Raw genomic sequence first — 14,695 nt, 5'->3', positions numbered from 1 at the left:
CAGTCTGTGCATAGTAAAGCATGCAATATATAGGATTTTTGTATTGGATTGGATTATTGTATCAGCTCATACAAAAAAACATCAGATTCCAGTCATTTATGTACAGTGAATGACTCTTGGATTTTGAAAACCTGTATCTTATTATTTCAGGATATCAATAACACGTGTCACAGCAGATATATCACTAGCCAAGAGGTCAGTTCTCAACAACCCCAGTAAAAGAGCCATCATTGAGAGGTCCAACACTCGCTCCAGCTTGGGTAAGAATTAAAGATGTGTCATATGTCACTGAGCAGAGGAACATGCCCAATGTCTGTTCCACTCTTCATTCTAAATGTAAACTTTGATTTAACCTTCAGTGTATGGATGGATGAAAAACAGATTGTTTTGAAAAACTGAAGTTGTTAATTAAGGTTTCTCTTAAGGGAAGTGGGGAGCGTCTAATTTGCTCCTTTGAAGCCACAGACATGACATCACTGTGAAAAAGGATTCCACTGATATTGTTTTTTCAGGACTGACATCAGTGAGCAATTAATGAGGCAAATAACTGATATTTGGAACCAATATGCATTTACAGGGCCCTCATATTGGCCCTTGATCATCGGCCGGGACGATAATCGGTCGACTCCTACTGTGAAAGCTTAAATCAAAACGAAAAGAAATTGTGATACTATTTGATGTGTGTTGATGTTGTCTTATCAGCGGAGGTGCAGAGTGAGATTGAGAGGATATTCGAGTTGGCCCGCTCCCTGCAGCTGGTGGTGCTGGACGCTGACACCATCAACCACCCGGCTCAGCTCCTCAAGACCTCACTGGCCCCTATCATTGTTCATGTGAAGGTCTCCTCACCAAAGGTACATTACTTAGCATGCAACAATAAAGTAATTTAAAGTTTAAGAAGCTCAGTCACATGAAAATGTGTTACATTTTATTAAGCCTGCGAGATAATATATAATGCCTTTCCTGCTCCTCCATGGACAAATATCAAGTTACCTTGCCAGTAAAATAAAAAAAAACATTTGTATATTGTGTTTAGTTTCTGTTGCTTATTTTATATCATAGTGTAGTACCTGTCTGCTCCCAACCCTGTTGTTGTAACAAGTGAATTTCCCCATTGTGGGATCAATAAAGTCTAATCAAATCTCTCTGTTATCCAGGTCCTGCAGAGACTTGTCAAGTCCAGAGGAAAATCCCAGAGCAAACACCTGAACGTCCAGCTGGTGGCAGCAGACAAATTAGCCCAGTGTCCTCCGGTACATCCTCATACTCACCCACTGTCGGCTTGTTGAACTCCTCCTATATGTTTAATTGTGACTCTACTCTATCAGTGGTAGAGTCATCTTTCAATTGGAAGGTTGTGGGTTTGATTCCCAGCTCTGCTAGTCTACATGCCGATGTGTCCTGGTGCAAGACACTTAACCCCAGTTGGCAGTTTGTGTGAGTGGTATGAAAGTGTGATAGAAAATGCGTTGCATATAGATGCACTGTATGAATGTGTGAGTCAATGAGTGTTAATAGGTGTAGTGTAAAGCTAGTTACCATTATCATTAGACCATCTCACTCTCCGTCCTCTGACCGCTGTGTTCACAGGAAATGTTCGACATCATCCTGGACGAGAACCAGCTGGAGGATGCCTGCGAGCATCTGGCTGAATACCTGGAGGCCTATTGGAAAGCAACCCATACCTCAATGGCGACACCACTAAACCCCCTGCTGGGACGCAACCTGGGCCCCACCACCCTCACCCCCTACCCCACCAGCATCTCTGGACTGCAGGTACACAACTCATACTTCTTCCTATGACAATGTTTCAGTTCAACCCTTCTTGAATTTTCATCTGTAGAGTAATTTATGCTAATGCTACAGAGATAAATCCATGCTAATGCTACAGAGATAAATCCATGCTAATGCTACAGAGATAAATGTATGCTAATGCTACAGAGATACATTTATGCTAATGCTACAGAGATAAATCTATGCTAATGCTACAGCGATAAATGTATGCTAATGCTACAGAGATAAATCCATGCTAATGCTACAGAGATAAATCCATGCTAATGCTACAGAGATAAATGTATACTAATGCTACAGAAATACAATTATGCTAATGCTACAGAGATAAATCCATACTAATGCTACATAGATAAATGCTTACTAATGCTACAGAGATACATTTATGCTAATGCTACAGAGATACATTTATGCTAATGCTACAGAGATAAATCTGTGCTAATGCTGCAGAGATACATTTATGCTAATGCTACAGAGATAAATCCATGCTAATGCTACAGAGATACATTTATTCTAATGCTACAGAGACAAATGTATGCTAATGCTACAGAGATTAATTTATGCTAATGCTACTGTGTGTTTTTGTGACCTCATCTGTGCCGCTGGTATGATTATGTGATTCGTAGAGCCAAAGAATGCGACAGAGCAACCACACGGGGGATCACTCCACCCCGAACGAACGACGCAACCTGATGACGTCGGATGAAAACTACCACAACGAGCGGGCACACAAGGGACGCAACCGCATGTCGTCCGGATCGCAGCACAGCCGAGAGCAGCAAGACCCTTACCAGGACTACCAGGACCCCTATCAGGATGCATACAAACCACATCGCAATCGCACTTCCCCGGGCAGCTACAGCCATGACTCCCGGCACCGGCTCTGAGCCCACCTCCCCCTCTCCCACTGAGGCCCAGACGGCCCACATTCCACCCCAAACAAACACTGCGACGGAGACAAGATGGTCCCTAATTGTACCTTTGTGTTGATTTGATTTGTTTACCCGGCTTGAATTATCTTTCCAAGTCAAACAAAGTCATATTCTGATGTCAGGTAATTGTTTTTTTTTGTTTTGTTTTTTTTGGTTTTTTTTAAAAGAAGCTGCAGGTTGACCCCGTCAGTCAACAGCGTGGTCAGAGTGATCAAGAGGTTCAGGAAGCCAATGTTAACTTACGCTGTCAAACAAATAACTTCAATTGATGTGAGTGGGACCTTTTGGAATTTGAACTAACATGAGGCTCAGCAGACGTGCAGCACAGACTGAGCTTGCTGACTGACCGTGTCAGCAGGCTAATTCTGGACACTGGTCAGATGGTGAGACGGTGCGTGGGCTTCTAAATGCCTGGGACATCACACTGGGGACCAGTCGGCAGGGGAGGTCCACTGCACACAAGACTGCTGAAAGCTGCTGACCCTCGTCCTGGGTCATGTATAAATCCTCTCTCTCCATTTAGCTTCTTGCATGCTGATAGATGACCAACCTCCGCATCCACTTCATTTGATATTTTCTACCCAGCATTGTGGAATCTCACATGAAAAGGAAGAGATACAGAGGTCCGATTTTCTGAATCACCTGACCTGGTCTGTGGCAGAGAGTGCAGGCTGCTAGTTAAAAAAAATCTAACAAAAAAAACTAAATGGTGCTTCAAATTCCCAAACTATTTTGCTATTTGAGCGTCACTTTGAGCACGGCCAGCTTTTCTGTAGCATAGCTTTAGGATTTCATTTGGGTGAAGACCCTCACCGTCATAAACGGAAGGTGATTGTGATGGTGCTGGGATCAGAGCTTAGTTTACACTGTAAGGGAAGGCAATATGCTTCTGTTTGAAACAGTTAGCACTTAGAAAAGGAAATAGTTGTGATAGTATAGTGAAATATAATAGCATTTGAGATGCATTTGATGTTATTGAGATGTGGACTGGCATTAAAACCAAGCTCGGGTTGTTCTGTCTGATATTTTTTTTGTCCCTGACAGTGTGAAGATTAAGATTAGGGATTATTATTGTTTTTTTTTATATATATATACATTTAAGGTAAAACATTAATGTCGGTTACCAAGTGAATAGGAAGTCAGTGTTCCTTCTGTTGGTTTTAGGGCACTTGAGCATTAAAAATGTGACATGGCAGGATCAGTTGCATCATGTTCATTCTCTGTGTAGCTGGCATGTTGTCCTGACTGCAGAGCATGTTCCCTCCAAACGTACCAAAAAAAAATAGAACCCTACTGTAATCAACGTTATATTTGTAGAAGTATAGGGCAACTTTCTCTGAGGAAAAAAAAGGAAAAAAAAAGAAAAATGAGGCCCAAGAGCAATGATCTTTTTGGAACCCTGAGGTTTGTAACTCAGTCGTGGCGCACCAAAAACTTAGTGTTGGTTTTTGACATTCAGTGGATTGCATGAGTTATATGAGGGGAATCTGAAACAACTGTCAAACAGGGATGTAGCTCCAGCTCCCACCAACACACTCAGCTCAGCAGAACTACTGCGGTTTGCTAATAAGGCTTGTTATCATTATCATAACATGTTAAAAAAAAAAAAGAAAAAAAAAAAGAGTCTTGTGATTGTGATTTATCTTATTTAGTGACAGGACAGAGGCCTTTGTCAGTGACATTCCACTCACCGGGTGGACAAATGAACATGAAAGAAATTACTGTTTGCTATTGTCTCTACTCTAAGCTCTAAGTTTTACAGAATCAAGTCAATATTGATATATGGAGAATCATTGAAACTAAATTAAACTGTCTACAAAATAGACAAACTGAAAAATCATATTTAAACCTACATCATCAATCTTTAGACATTTATTCATCATTGTAATTGAGCAATTTATTTTCTGTTGAATCTATTATAACCTGTCACTGCCAGAAAAATATATTTTTCAAAAAAAGTAAAAAATTACTAATAGCAAATATGTGAAGAACAGTTTATTTGACATAATAGACACATCCTAAAGCTTTTTATTTTTTATTTTAATGAACCATTACTCTTCTTCCCCTCTGTCATAAATGAAGTACAGTATTGACAGCTGCAGCACCATCAAATAATTCTCTCACCAGATAAGTACAAGCGCAATACATCGTCCTTTTCCTTAAGTATAATGTCACATCCATTCATTACAACGTTCATATTTTTATTTATTTTCATGATTGAATTCCTTTTTTTTTATTTCACGATGTACAGCCATTTTTATATTCCGGAAAAAGTTATATAAAAAGGTTGTCCTACATTTAGGACTCTCACGTGACTCTCCCTTTGACAGCCTGACACAGTTTCTAGAAGGGACCAAATTTTCATGACCTAATTAGAGTTAAGTTTTGTCCCTCTCTTCACTGACAAGCCTGAACTTATAGTCATATCCTCATTTTTTGATGTGAACATCAAATTAGGCAACTGAATGGATCAATTGGGTAACACTTTATATTAGGCTACACATATTCACCAGTAACTAGCTACTAATTAGCATGTATGTTGATGGGAAACTGACCCATTTACAAAGAAGTCATTACAAAGCACCTATTAACACCTTATAGTTCATGACCATATTCTACCATTAGAGCTCTTAAATGAGCTCTTAAATATGAATACTTATTATTGAACAAAATACAAATTACATGTGTTAATATTGACCAAATAACTGTACATGTTCCCCATTCTAAAGTGGGGTCTGTCGCAGTGATTCCCAAACACTGAATCAGATGGATTGTGGGCAATATTTGCTAACTTTACCACACTTTCAGTCAAAATTTCCAATTTCCACTTTACCAATTCAAATTCTGACATTAGGTGTACATATGCATAAATTAGATTTATGAAGTTTGTGTTTTGTAGATGGCAAACTATTGTGACCCAAATCACAATATCAATACAATGTACTGAGCCATATTAGGTGCCATTATCTGTACACATAATATCAACATTTGAATTGGTAAAGTTTGCTTTAAATCACCCGCCAAATATCACCCCATCTGTCACCCTATCTCATTCTTCTGCAGTGTTTGGGAACCACTGCCAGAGACCCCACTTTAGAATGGGGAAAATATTCTGAATTATAAAGTGTTAATGTTATGTTATTTGGTCAATATTAACTATTGTGATCCAAATTTCAATATATAAATCTAATTTACGCATCATGTATCGACTAATTTACAGCCACTTCTACAACACCTAATATCAGAATTTGAAATAGAAAACAAATCATGTCCAAGAGTTGTTTAGTTAATGAACTACAACTTCATTTTTGCATATTAAATAATATGTGCAGAATGTTTTTGAAAAAGTTATTTGGGGTCTGAAAAAATATTGCCATGTGCCATGGGTCTGTCCCCATTATAAAGTGTTGACATGTGGATATTTCGTTAATATTAACACATGTAATTTGTGTTTTGTTCAAATACAATAGGTGGTACATATTTATAAAAAAAGAAAATCCTGGCTTCTCCCTCTCTCAGGGTCGCCACAGCAGATGATGGTTATATTATTTTTAACCCTTCCATTTATCCGGGCTTGTGACTGATATAAGAAGTACAGTGGATGTGTGTACCCCCCGTGGCTGGGGTCAATTTTAGAGTGTCAAGTTAACAATGGGGATTGGGTGCCTTGCTCAGGGTACCCCAGCCCTTGACCTGCTGGCGACTTGAACTGGCAAACCTCTGGTTACAAGCCAAATTCCACTTGGCCATGGGCTGCTTGAGACAATCAGAGGGGATTTCCAGACCAAGTGTCCCATTCCCCTCTCTCTGTGGATGCTCTAAAATGATTTCATGTTTGCCCTCATGACCTGTGGAAGTAGATCTGAAATAAAACACACCACACTCTCATTCAAAGACCACAAAATAAAACAAAAGAACTCCACCCTTCTTCTAAATGTTTCACCTTTATCGCACCTTTGTCTCAAAACTTAATCCATTACATTTTTTTCCCCACAAATTAATCCTCAAGCTGACCACAAAATACAAAGATAAAATTAAATGTCTTTGGTAAAATGTGGGGGGAAAAAAAAGAAACAAAATAATCATTGTTTATTCCAGTAGATAGGTAATAGATGAATATTTGCTGGCAATTATTTTTATATAATGAAAAAAGAAATGTACATATTTGTCTTTGAGAGATGCTATTTGCTGTATACATATGTGCTGAGATGAGTCGACGGCCCCATACAGGACATTTGGAACTACAGTGGCGTCCAGTATACAGAGTTTTGGTGATGTGCAATCCAAAAACGGCATGCTATTTTAAAAATGAGGAACTCCATGTACTGTACTATGCAACCGCAAACTGTGTACATCGCTTCATGCTGTGGCTTCTCCAACCAACCTTTTTCCACACATCTCCATCTGGACTTTTAAGGGAGTTTCTGTGTTAGTCTTTTATTTTATTTTCCTGTGGAAGATGAAAACCTAAGCAGCTAATGCGGTATTGCATGCATAATATACCATTCTAATTTATAAAAACAAAGAAGAAAAAAATAATGAATTTGGAGGAGGATGTGTTTAAGGCAAGGGAACAAGTGAGTTAAAACATTTCTTTTTCAAAATAAAAGCGTGGTTCTGAAGTTGTCTCAATTATGTTTTCATGTTTAGCTACTAATTTATCACAAAAAACTTGTAGTCATTTCTAGGACCTCAGCACTATCTGTTGTGAAAGCCCAATTGTTATGCTTTTTATTTTTCTCCTTTTACGGAAAGGACTCAAACATTCACGAAAACACATGAAACTGCCCCAAATTCTGTCATTAGCCAGGATCTCACAAAAGTTGGAACTGGGAGCAACCGCTAATTGCTTAATTAAAATAAACATCTATTAAACAACACTTATGCTGCGTTCCATTTACATCAGAACACAAGTCTAAAGCACAAATATATATTATGGGTTAGCCATTATTAGAAATACTGATCAATAACAATGCTCTACGTGGTAATTTGCAAACGCAAACAGCGTAGCTAAACGTCTACTGTTAAACAACAAACAGTACTTTGTGTACGACTGATTAACTGTCAAACAAATACAAAAGAAATGCATTGTTGGTTTGTTTGGGCAGCCATCTTGTAATCCCATCTCGGGGTTGCTGAGGTTGGAAATCTGAGTTAATGGGGGCCTGACCTCAGCAGTGGTGCCCGACCATAGAGGGCCGTAGTGCACCGCTCCACCAGTCTCACATAAAGAAGATAGAAATCACCTAAAATAGTTTATAAAAACATGGAAAATTTAAATAAATGCACTATTTATTTAAATTCGTCCGTGACTACCGTGTGTAATCTGCATTCAAATGTAGTTTACTGTCCTGGTGGACTGTCCTGATGCCGGCGGAAACGGAAATGCTTCCACTCGCTTCGATGTAAGTTGTGCTAATTTTACCAGCGCTTAACTGTCTGTTTCATCATGGAAAATAAGCATGTTTTGTTTTCCCTGCCTCCTCTTTCAGATGCCGGACACCGAACAAGCCTGGATTCAGACAGGTATTACAGACTTAAAACATTTCTCTGAAAGAGCAAAAAACACAAACAGACAAGGACACATATAGACAATGCTATGCGAATAAAAGAGTGATAGCGAAGTTTGCATGTTTAAAGGAGAGACGGGCAAAATTCACACATAAAAAAATAAGTGCCTGAAAAGTGAAGACTTTTTGTTGTGTATTTTAATTTTCATTTAAGTGAATCTTTTAAAATAAAGGCATTAGGCATGAGAACGGTGCTTTGGTGCGTCCTAGTGGTGATATGTGGTAACCGCATATCACCACAGGGCTATATAACAACATTGTGGTTATATGGTTATATACGTTATATACGCTCCTCTTGGCTCCCCAAGTCTGACTCTATCATTATCAACACATCTTTTTTCTGTATGTTTGCTCAGAAACATGCGCGTCACTCGTGAATAATAGGCAAGGCGTAGAAACTAGGTGCATATCACACATACATTGTGGACGCCAATCAGCAGCTTAACAATGAACAACCTTGCTCAGGGGTACCCCTGAGTGGTCACCAAGACTAGGAAAGTGCGATATAAATACAGGTGATGGGTGATGAGTATGACACAAGCATAGCGGCAAGTGAAAGGGAAGGTCTACAAGACGATAGTGATACCTGCTATGACGTATGGCTTGGAGACAGTGGCACTGCTTAAAATACAGCATGCAGAGCTGGATGTGGCCAAGCTGATGATGCTGACATTTACGCTGGGAGTGACCTGGATGGACAGGTTTAGAAATGAATGTATTTGAGGGACAGCTCAGGTTGAACAGTTTGGAGATAAAGTAAGATAGGCAAGGTTGAGATGGTTTGGTCATGTGCAGAGGAGGAATAGTGATGATATTGGACAAAGGATGTTGAAGGGAAAGAGTAAGACCACAGAGAAGGTTCATGGATGTAGTGAAGGACATAAGAGAAGAGGACACAAGATATACCCCTAAAGGGAAGGATGCAATACACCTGTCCAGGACACACCCTCTACATGTGGAGGATAAAACTGCAGATAATTAATACTTTCTGCTTTGTTAAGGCCACTGTGGTTGAGCAGATAAGAAAGGAGGGGTATGAAGGACTGGGAAGTGGAGAAGTATTTTAACTGCACAAGATGCATCATGGATCCTCTGTTTGTTTCAAGTCTCACCATTAGACGACACTACTAATAGGCAGAGTGGAATTCTGCCTCTACGTCACACTATCCCTGATCTCCGGAGTAAGATTGCAGAGAATAGCAACCCTGCTGCGATGGCACCAATAAGCAACGCTGCTTTCAGCAGAAAAGTAGCACAGTAGCACCACTGACGCAAAGGTGCAGGAGGCTGCACGTGTTCCGGTTCCTCAGCAGGTTCATCTCTCATCTGTGTGTCAGTCAGTGCACTTACCTGAGCATCGTCATCCTGCCTTGGATCCTGCTCCTGATGGACTGATTGCTCTGTGCTGCTGCTGCTGCTATTACAGTTGCGTTCCCACCTAAAATTCTCAGCCCACAGTCTGAGGGTATTGCTAATGGCTTGTTGAAATTCCTCCTGGTTTATAGACATGCTAATAGTGCTGCTTTTGCCTTAGTTTCATTCGTGGTTTTGAGATCCTAATACTGCATTGATTTAATCTCAATTTATGACATCACATTACATCAAAGGCGTGGGGGCGTGGCTTACAGGTCGGGCAAGAATTGCACCTCTCAGTGTATAGCCTGCCTAAAATTAGAAGAACTTGAGGAACTCTGAAGTCTACTGAAGCTTGGTCAAGAACAGGTTTGACAAAAGCACATATTGTATGTTTTGTTGGTAGTTTTCCCAAAACTGTGAGATGAGTTTTGTGGCAGGAAATTTGTTGGAAGTCTGTCCTTTTAGTCAACATTTTTTGGGTAAGTGTAAAACCAACATACTGCATGTTAGATGCTGGAAGTATCTTGTGTTTATACTGCTTTCCAAGGAAGAATTCTATTATTTTTAATCACTTAAAATAGTTCTGGTCCTATCCAAAGCAGTGAAGTTGACCCATGATGACCATTGAAGAAAATACCAGTTCCAGGAATTTCTGCCATTGGCTGGCAAAATTTAAGATGTGATAAGTATGTTAAAATCTTAATGTAAAATCATTGTAGTGTTGACACTGGGTACAGTGCCATGCATTTTTTTGTTCTCCAATGGTTATTTATTGTGGTGACTGTGAGTTGACAGTTATATGGTCAATCCACTAGGTGGCACCACAATTTCATTTGTTACCAGTAAGGTTAAAAACACTGTAGAGCAAGAAAATAGTTCATGCCAAGTCGTGTGAGAAATGATGTGACCGACTGCACACAGTGTCATCAAAGGGAAAATAAACTTCATTGTTCATTCAGACGTCTCTCTTGATTTACCACATTTATTGATAGCTTTTATAGTGGAAGTGAATATCCAACGTTCACCACAGTAGATCTAACAAACGTAGACAATTCATAACTGCAGCAGTTTTGATTTAATATGCAGTCATTAACTATGAATTGTTTTGTTTTGTTACAGACTTGATGAATGTCTCAGAGACATCAAGTCCTAAATGCCCTAAATGACTCAGAAAAAAACAAGGTAATTATACCCTGAACACCTTGGAGAAAGACTTTCTGCCAACATTGTCACTTTAAATGACATTATCATGGCTTCCAGTTCCACTGTGAGGAACCGTGGAGTTATTTTTGACCAGGATATATCATTTGATTCACACATACAACTCATTTCCAGAGCAGCCTTCTTTTACCTGTGGCGCATAAAAATTCAAAACACTTTGTCCTCAAAGGATGCTGAAAAACAAATGAATGGGTTACCCATTACATCTAGATTGGATTACTGCAACTTATTACTATCTGGATGTTCCAACAAGTCTATTAAAACCCTCTAGTTAATTCAAAATGCCACAGCACAAGTTTTGACAGGAACTAGAAAGAGTTACTATATCATCCCAACAGATCACTTTGGTCCCAAAACGCATGCTTACTTGTGGTTCCCCAGAGTCTATAAGAGTAGAATGGGAGACAGAGCCTTCAGTTACCAGGCTCCTCTCCTGTGGAACCAGCTCCCAGTGTTGGTTCGGGTGGCGGACACTCTCTCTCTGTTTAAAGTTAGATTTAAAACTTTTTTTTTTGATAAAGCTTACAGTTAGGGGTGGCTCAGGGAAACCTTAACCATCTCTTAGTTAAGCTGCTATAGACCTAGACTGTTGGGGGAATTCCTGTGGTGCACACACATTCACTCTCTCATACTCAGGGTATGAACATGACTTCATTACATCACATTATTTCTCTCCCTAGTTTGTGTCTCTCTCTGTCCTCATCTTGCAGCCTGCAGGATCCAGATCCAGTTTCGAGGCCATAATTATGAATATCATTCATATCGTCATTATTATGCTATAATTAAAGTTGATATTGGTATCATTTTTTATTAACAATATCTGCTGCTGCCTGTATAAATGACATTGTAGTACTATGAACATGTCGTAACTCATTCAGAACTGTCCTGTCTAAACCTATAACTTGATATATCTGCTCCTGGTCTATTTATTCTGTCTCTAACTTGCATCCTCCCTCAAACATAAGTTTCAGGATTAAAGCCAGGTAATTATTTACACTTTTAATTAGTTACTACAAAAAAATCCCCCACAATTTTTTTTTATTATTTTCCTTATACTAAATAGTAGGGAGATGGGAATTAGAGTCCTAAATATGTCAAAGACTAGCAACAAAATTTATATGAATGTACATGCACCAAATCTGCAATAGAACATTACATGTCATTTAGGAGACGCTTTTATCCAAAGTGACTTACAAGGGAATTGAGTACAATCAGTCAGGGCAGGAGTTGAACTTGCGACCATGATGTCTTTCGCACACAGGGTACCGGTCTTAACCACTGGGCCACTCCACCCCCTTTTCCTTCCTTGAATAATTTTCAGGATTTTAACTATTTAAATGTCAGTTTAATTATCTGAATTACTTATTAAAAAAAAACAAACTTGCATATGTCAAAGATTAAAAAACAAAATTGATTTAATTGCAATAGTATTTTTTAAATGTTGTTAGTTACTCCCTCTGGACACCTCCATGGCCAAAATGCCTGATTGAATTACATTCCATACAAACCACATTTATTAATTTCACTGCCATTACAGTTTTACACCAAGCCAGTGTTTTACTCTCATACATACAAGGAAGATGATGTTTGGCAAATGATAATGGCTCCGTCACAGCGGAAAAAACCCAAAACAGACTCATCTCAGTCTCACTTCTGAGCTCATGTGGTTTCTGTACTAATTGTAGTTTATAAAAATTTGTCTTGGGCAGACATAAATACAAGACATATAAATATAAAAGTGACGTGGTTAACAGTCCTGGATTCCCACAGCCCCTGAAGTAACGTCCTCCTGGCTCATTCTGGAAAAAGCAGCTTGATGATCTGTTCAATCAAATGGTTCCCTGGAGAAGAGAAATATGAAAATTGTGATTTGGCTCACAGTCCATATTTTGTCAATACACCCAAATTAGTAAATATCTTTCTGAAAATGACCACTTTCTCTTCTTGAAAACTGCTATATAGTTATTATTAATTGACCTAACTGCCAGCAGGGGCACCCACAAAAATAGATTTTATCTACTTAAGAAAAGGCTCACCGTATACTGTCTATGCCTGCTTAAGTATAAACCATTTCTGACCAGAAACCGAAATTAAAAACAAATTTAAAGTAGGAGACTGAGGAAATAAGCTTTCTTTTCTGTGCAAAGGTGAGAGCAAGCAGTATATCTAACATATTCTTAAAATATCATGGACAGGTGTATATTTTATTAGGTGAGCTTTTGTGTCTCTGTTTGTCCCATGCGTCCCCTGTGACAACCATGTTCTCAGTCTTCTGGCAGTTTAATTTTGCCAATTGTAACATGGTTTTCCACGTACCAGTTCACAGCAGCTTCTCCTCTGCTCAGTCTTCCTTCAAATTGTCAAGTAGCTTCAGTGTCTGATGGGCAAGCCTCTTCTTCTCAGCCTGCTGCTTCTTCAGAGCTTCATCTGCTTTCTTACTCTGGTATATCTTCACCCCAGCAAACCCTAAACACAGCAGCAGTGTCTTCAGGGCCAGAATGTATAGCAGAACGGGGACATTGTCCAAAGCCTGAGGAAAGCGTGGACACACACAAACACAACATAAGGCTCAGCTGTGTACATTGAAGTAGAAAGGGGGAGGTGGTATGTGTGTGACTGAGTGAGATAGAGGGACAGCTGCACACCATGTGCAATATAAAGTTGTAGTTTTCACAGACACACTTCAGTACAAGTGAGCTGAAGTACAACTAATAACAATGATAGTTCCGCCTACAAAACCACTGAGGTAGATAAACGAGCTGCGTTTGTCCTTTTTATTATGATTATTACAACCTACACTTAAGGGCTCAAAGTCAGTAAAAAAGAAACACATCACTGCTAGCCTGCTCAGCTGTAGCAACATTAGCATTCAGCTGGAAACGTCTGAGACAGTTACACAGAAAAAGGTAGCAACAACTTCTCACCCAGCCGGAAAAGACCTGTTTAATTATTATTTATTTACCGGGTTTCTAAATAGAATTTTGTAGGATAATTACCTTCCAGTTGATCATTTTTGCTTCAGTCGTGGTGACTTCTCCTGTGCGCAGTTGAGGCGATAGCGTTAAAAATACTCTTCTGCAGGGCGGGGCCTACCATTACGAGCCAATCAGAATGCAGTCTGTTGTACGTGATCTGTGTTGCGTTCACTGTCCGTGTCAGACACACATACTTGTACACATACGAATGTTCCACGTCTATATTTGTCAGGCCTCTTAGTGTTGCTCAACCACTGTAGCAAAGATGTCCTAGATAATACAATTGGCAACGCTATATATCGATGTACGCGCGAGATGTGTTTGAATTTCATTAATGGCGTCTTTTTTATGTTTCGTTTCTGTAATTTCCATTTTCCTTGTTAAAGTGAATGTATCACTGTCCCTTCCCATTACAACATACTGTATATTAACACCTCTATGAATGTTCGAGCAAACTCTCTCTCTCTCTCTCTCTCTCTCCCCCCATTTAAGAATATATTGAATGAAAGTCTGAATATATTTAAAGAAAGTCTGAATAAACTGTATAAATGAATGTTTGAATACATATAAATAAAGTCTGAATATATATATATAAAGTATGAATATATATATAAAAAGTCTGAATATAAATACAGTATATGACAAGTCTGAATATATGTATGAAAAGGTGAATATATATATGAAAGTCTGAATATATGTATGAAAAGGTGACTATATATATGGAAAGTCTGAATAGGAAGGAATTACATTTTAAAATGACATTAAATGAATGATCCAGGTCAGCCATCACCATATGTCCCCAGCTGCCCTTCTCCACAGATTGACAAGTATGAGTCAGTGGATCTGTTCA

At 39.1% G+C, this 14,695-nt stretch overlaps 2 protein-coding genes across 4 annotated transcripts in view; one reads left to right on the top strand and one right to left on the bottom strand.

Moving 5' to 3' along the window:
• Positions 1 to 7,345, top strand: part of LOC131448223 (voltage-dependent L-type calcium channel subunit beta-4-like) — a 30,096-nt gene extending 22,751 nt beyond the window's left edge. For all 3 annotated transcript variants that reach the window (XM_058620487.1, XM_058620497.1, XM_058620505.1), the window contains 5 exons: positions 151 to 260; positions 703 to 854; positions 1,158 to 1,253; positions 1,591 to 1,776; positions 2,418 to 7,345. In XM_058620487.1, the coding sequence (XP_058476470.1) occupies positions 151 to 260; positions 703 to 854; positions 1,158 to 1,253; positions 1,591 to 1,776; positions 2,418 to 2,678 (805 nt within the window). In that variant the 3' untranslated portion in view covers positions 2,679 to 7,345. The remainder of the gene's footprint in view (positions 1 to 150; positions 261 to 702; positions 855 to 1,157; positions 1,254 to 1,590; positions 1,777 to 2,417) is intronic.
• Positions 7,346 to 12,267: 4,922 nt separating this feature from the next.
• On the bottom strand, positions 12,268 to 13,997 carry LOC131475743 (small integral membrane protein 11-like). The gene is made up of 3 exons (XM_058654056.1): positions 13,867 to 13,997; positions 13,187 to 13,400; positions 12,268 to 12,711 (listed from the first exon to the last, which is right to left on the bottom strand). Exons 1-2 carry the CDS (start codon positions 13,879 to 13,881, stop codon positions 13,212 to 13,214), a joined length of 204 nt encoding a protein of 67 aa, XP_058510039.1. The 5' UTR covers positions 13,882 to 13,997; the 3' UTR covers positions 12,268 to 12,711; positions 13,187 to 13,211.
• Between the last annotated feature and the right edge of the window lie 698 nt (positions 13,998 to 14,695).

The sequence above is a fragment of the Solea solea genome, chromosome 2 (genome assembly GCF_958295425.1).
Source record: "Solea solea chromosome 2, fSolSol10.1, whole genome shotgun sequence".
Lineage (NCBI taxonomy): Eukaryota > Metazoa > Chordata > Actinopteri > Pleuronectiformes > Soleidae > Solea > Solea solea.
Note: the sequence above shows the minus strand (reverse complement) of the source record. Positions and strands in the feature narration are given on the sequence as shown.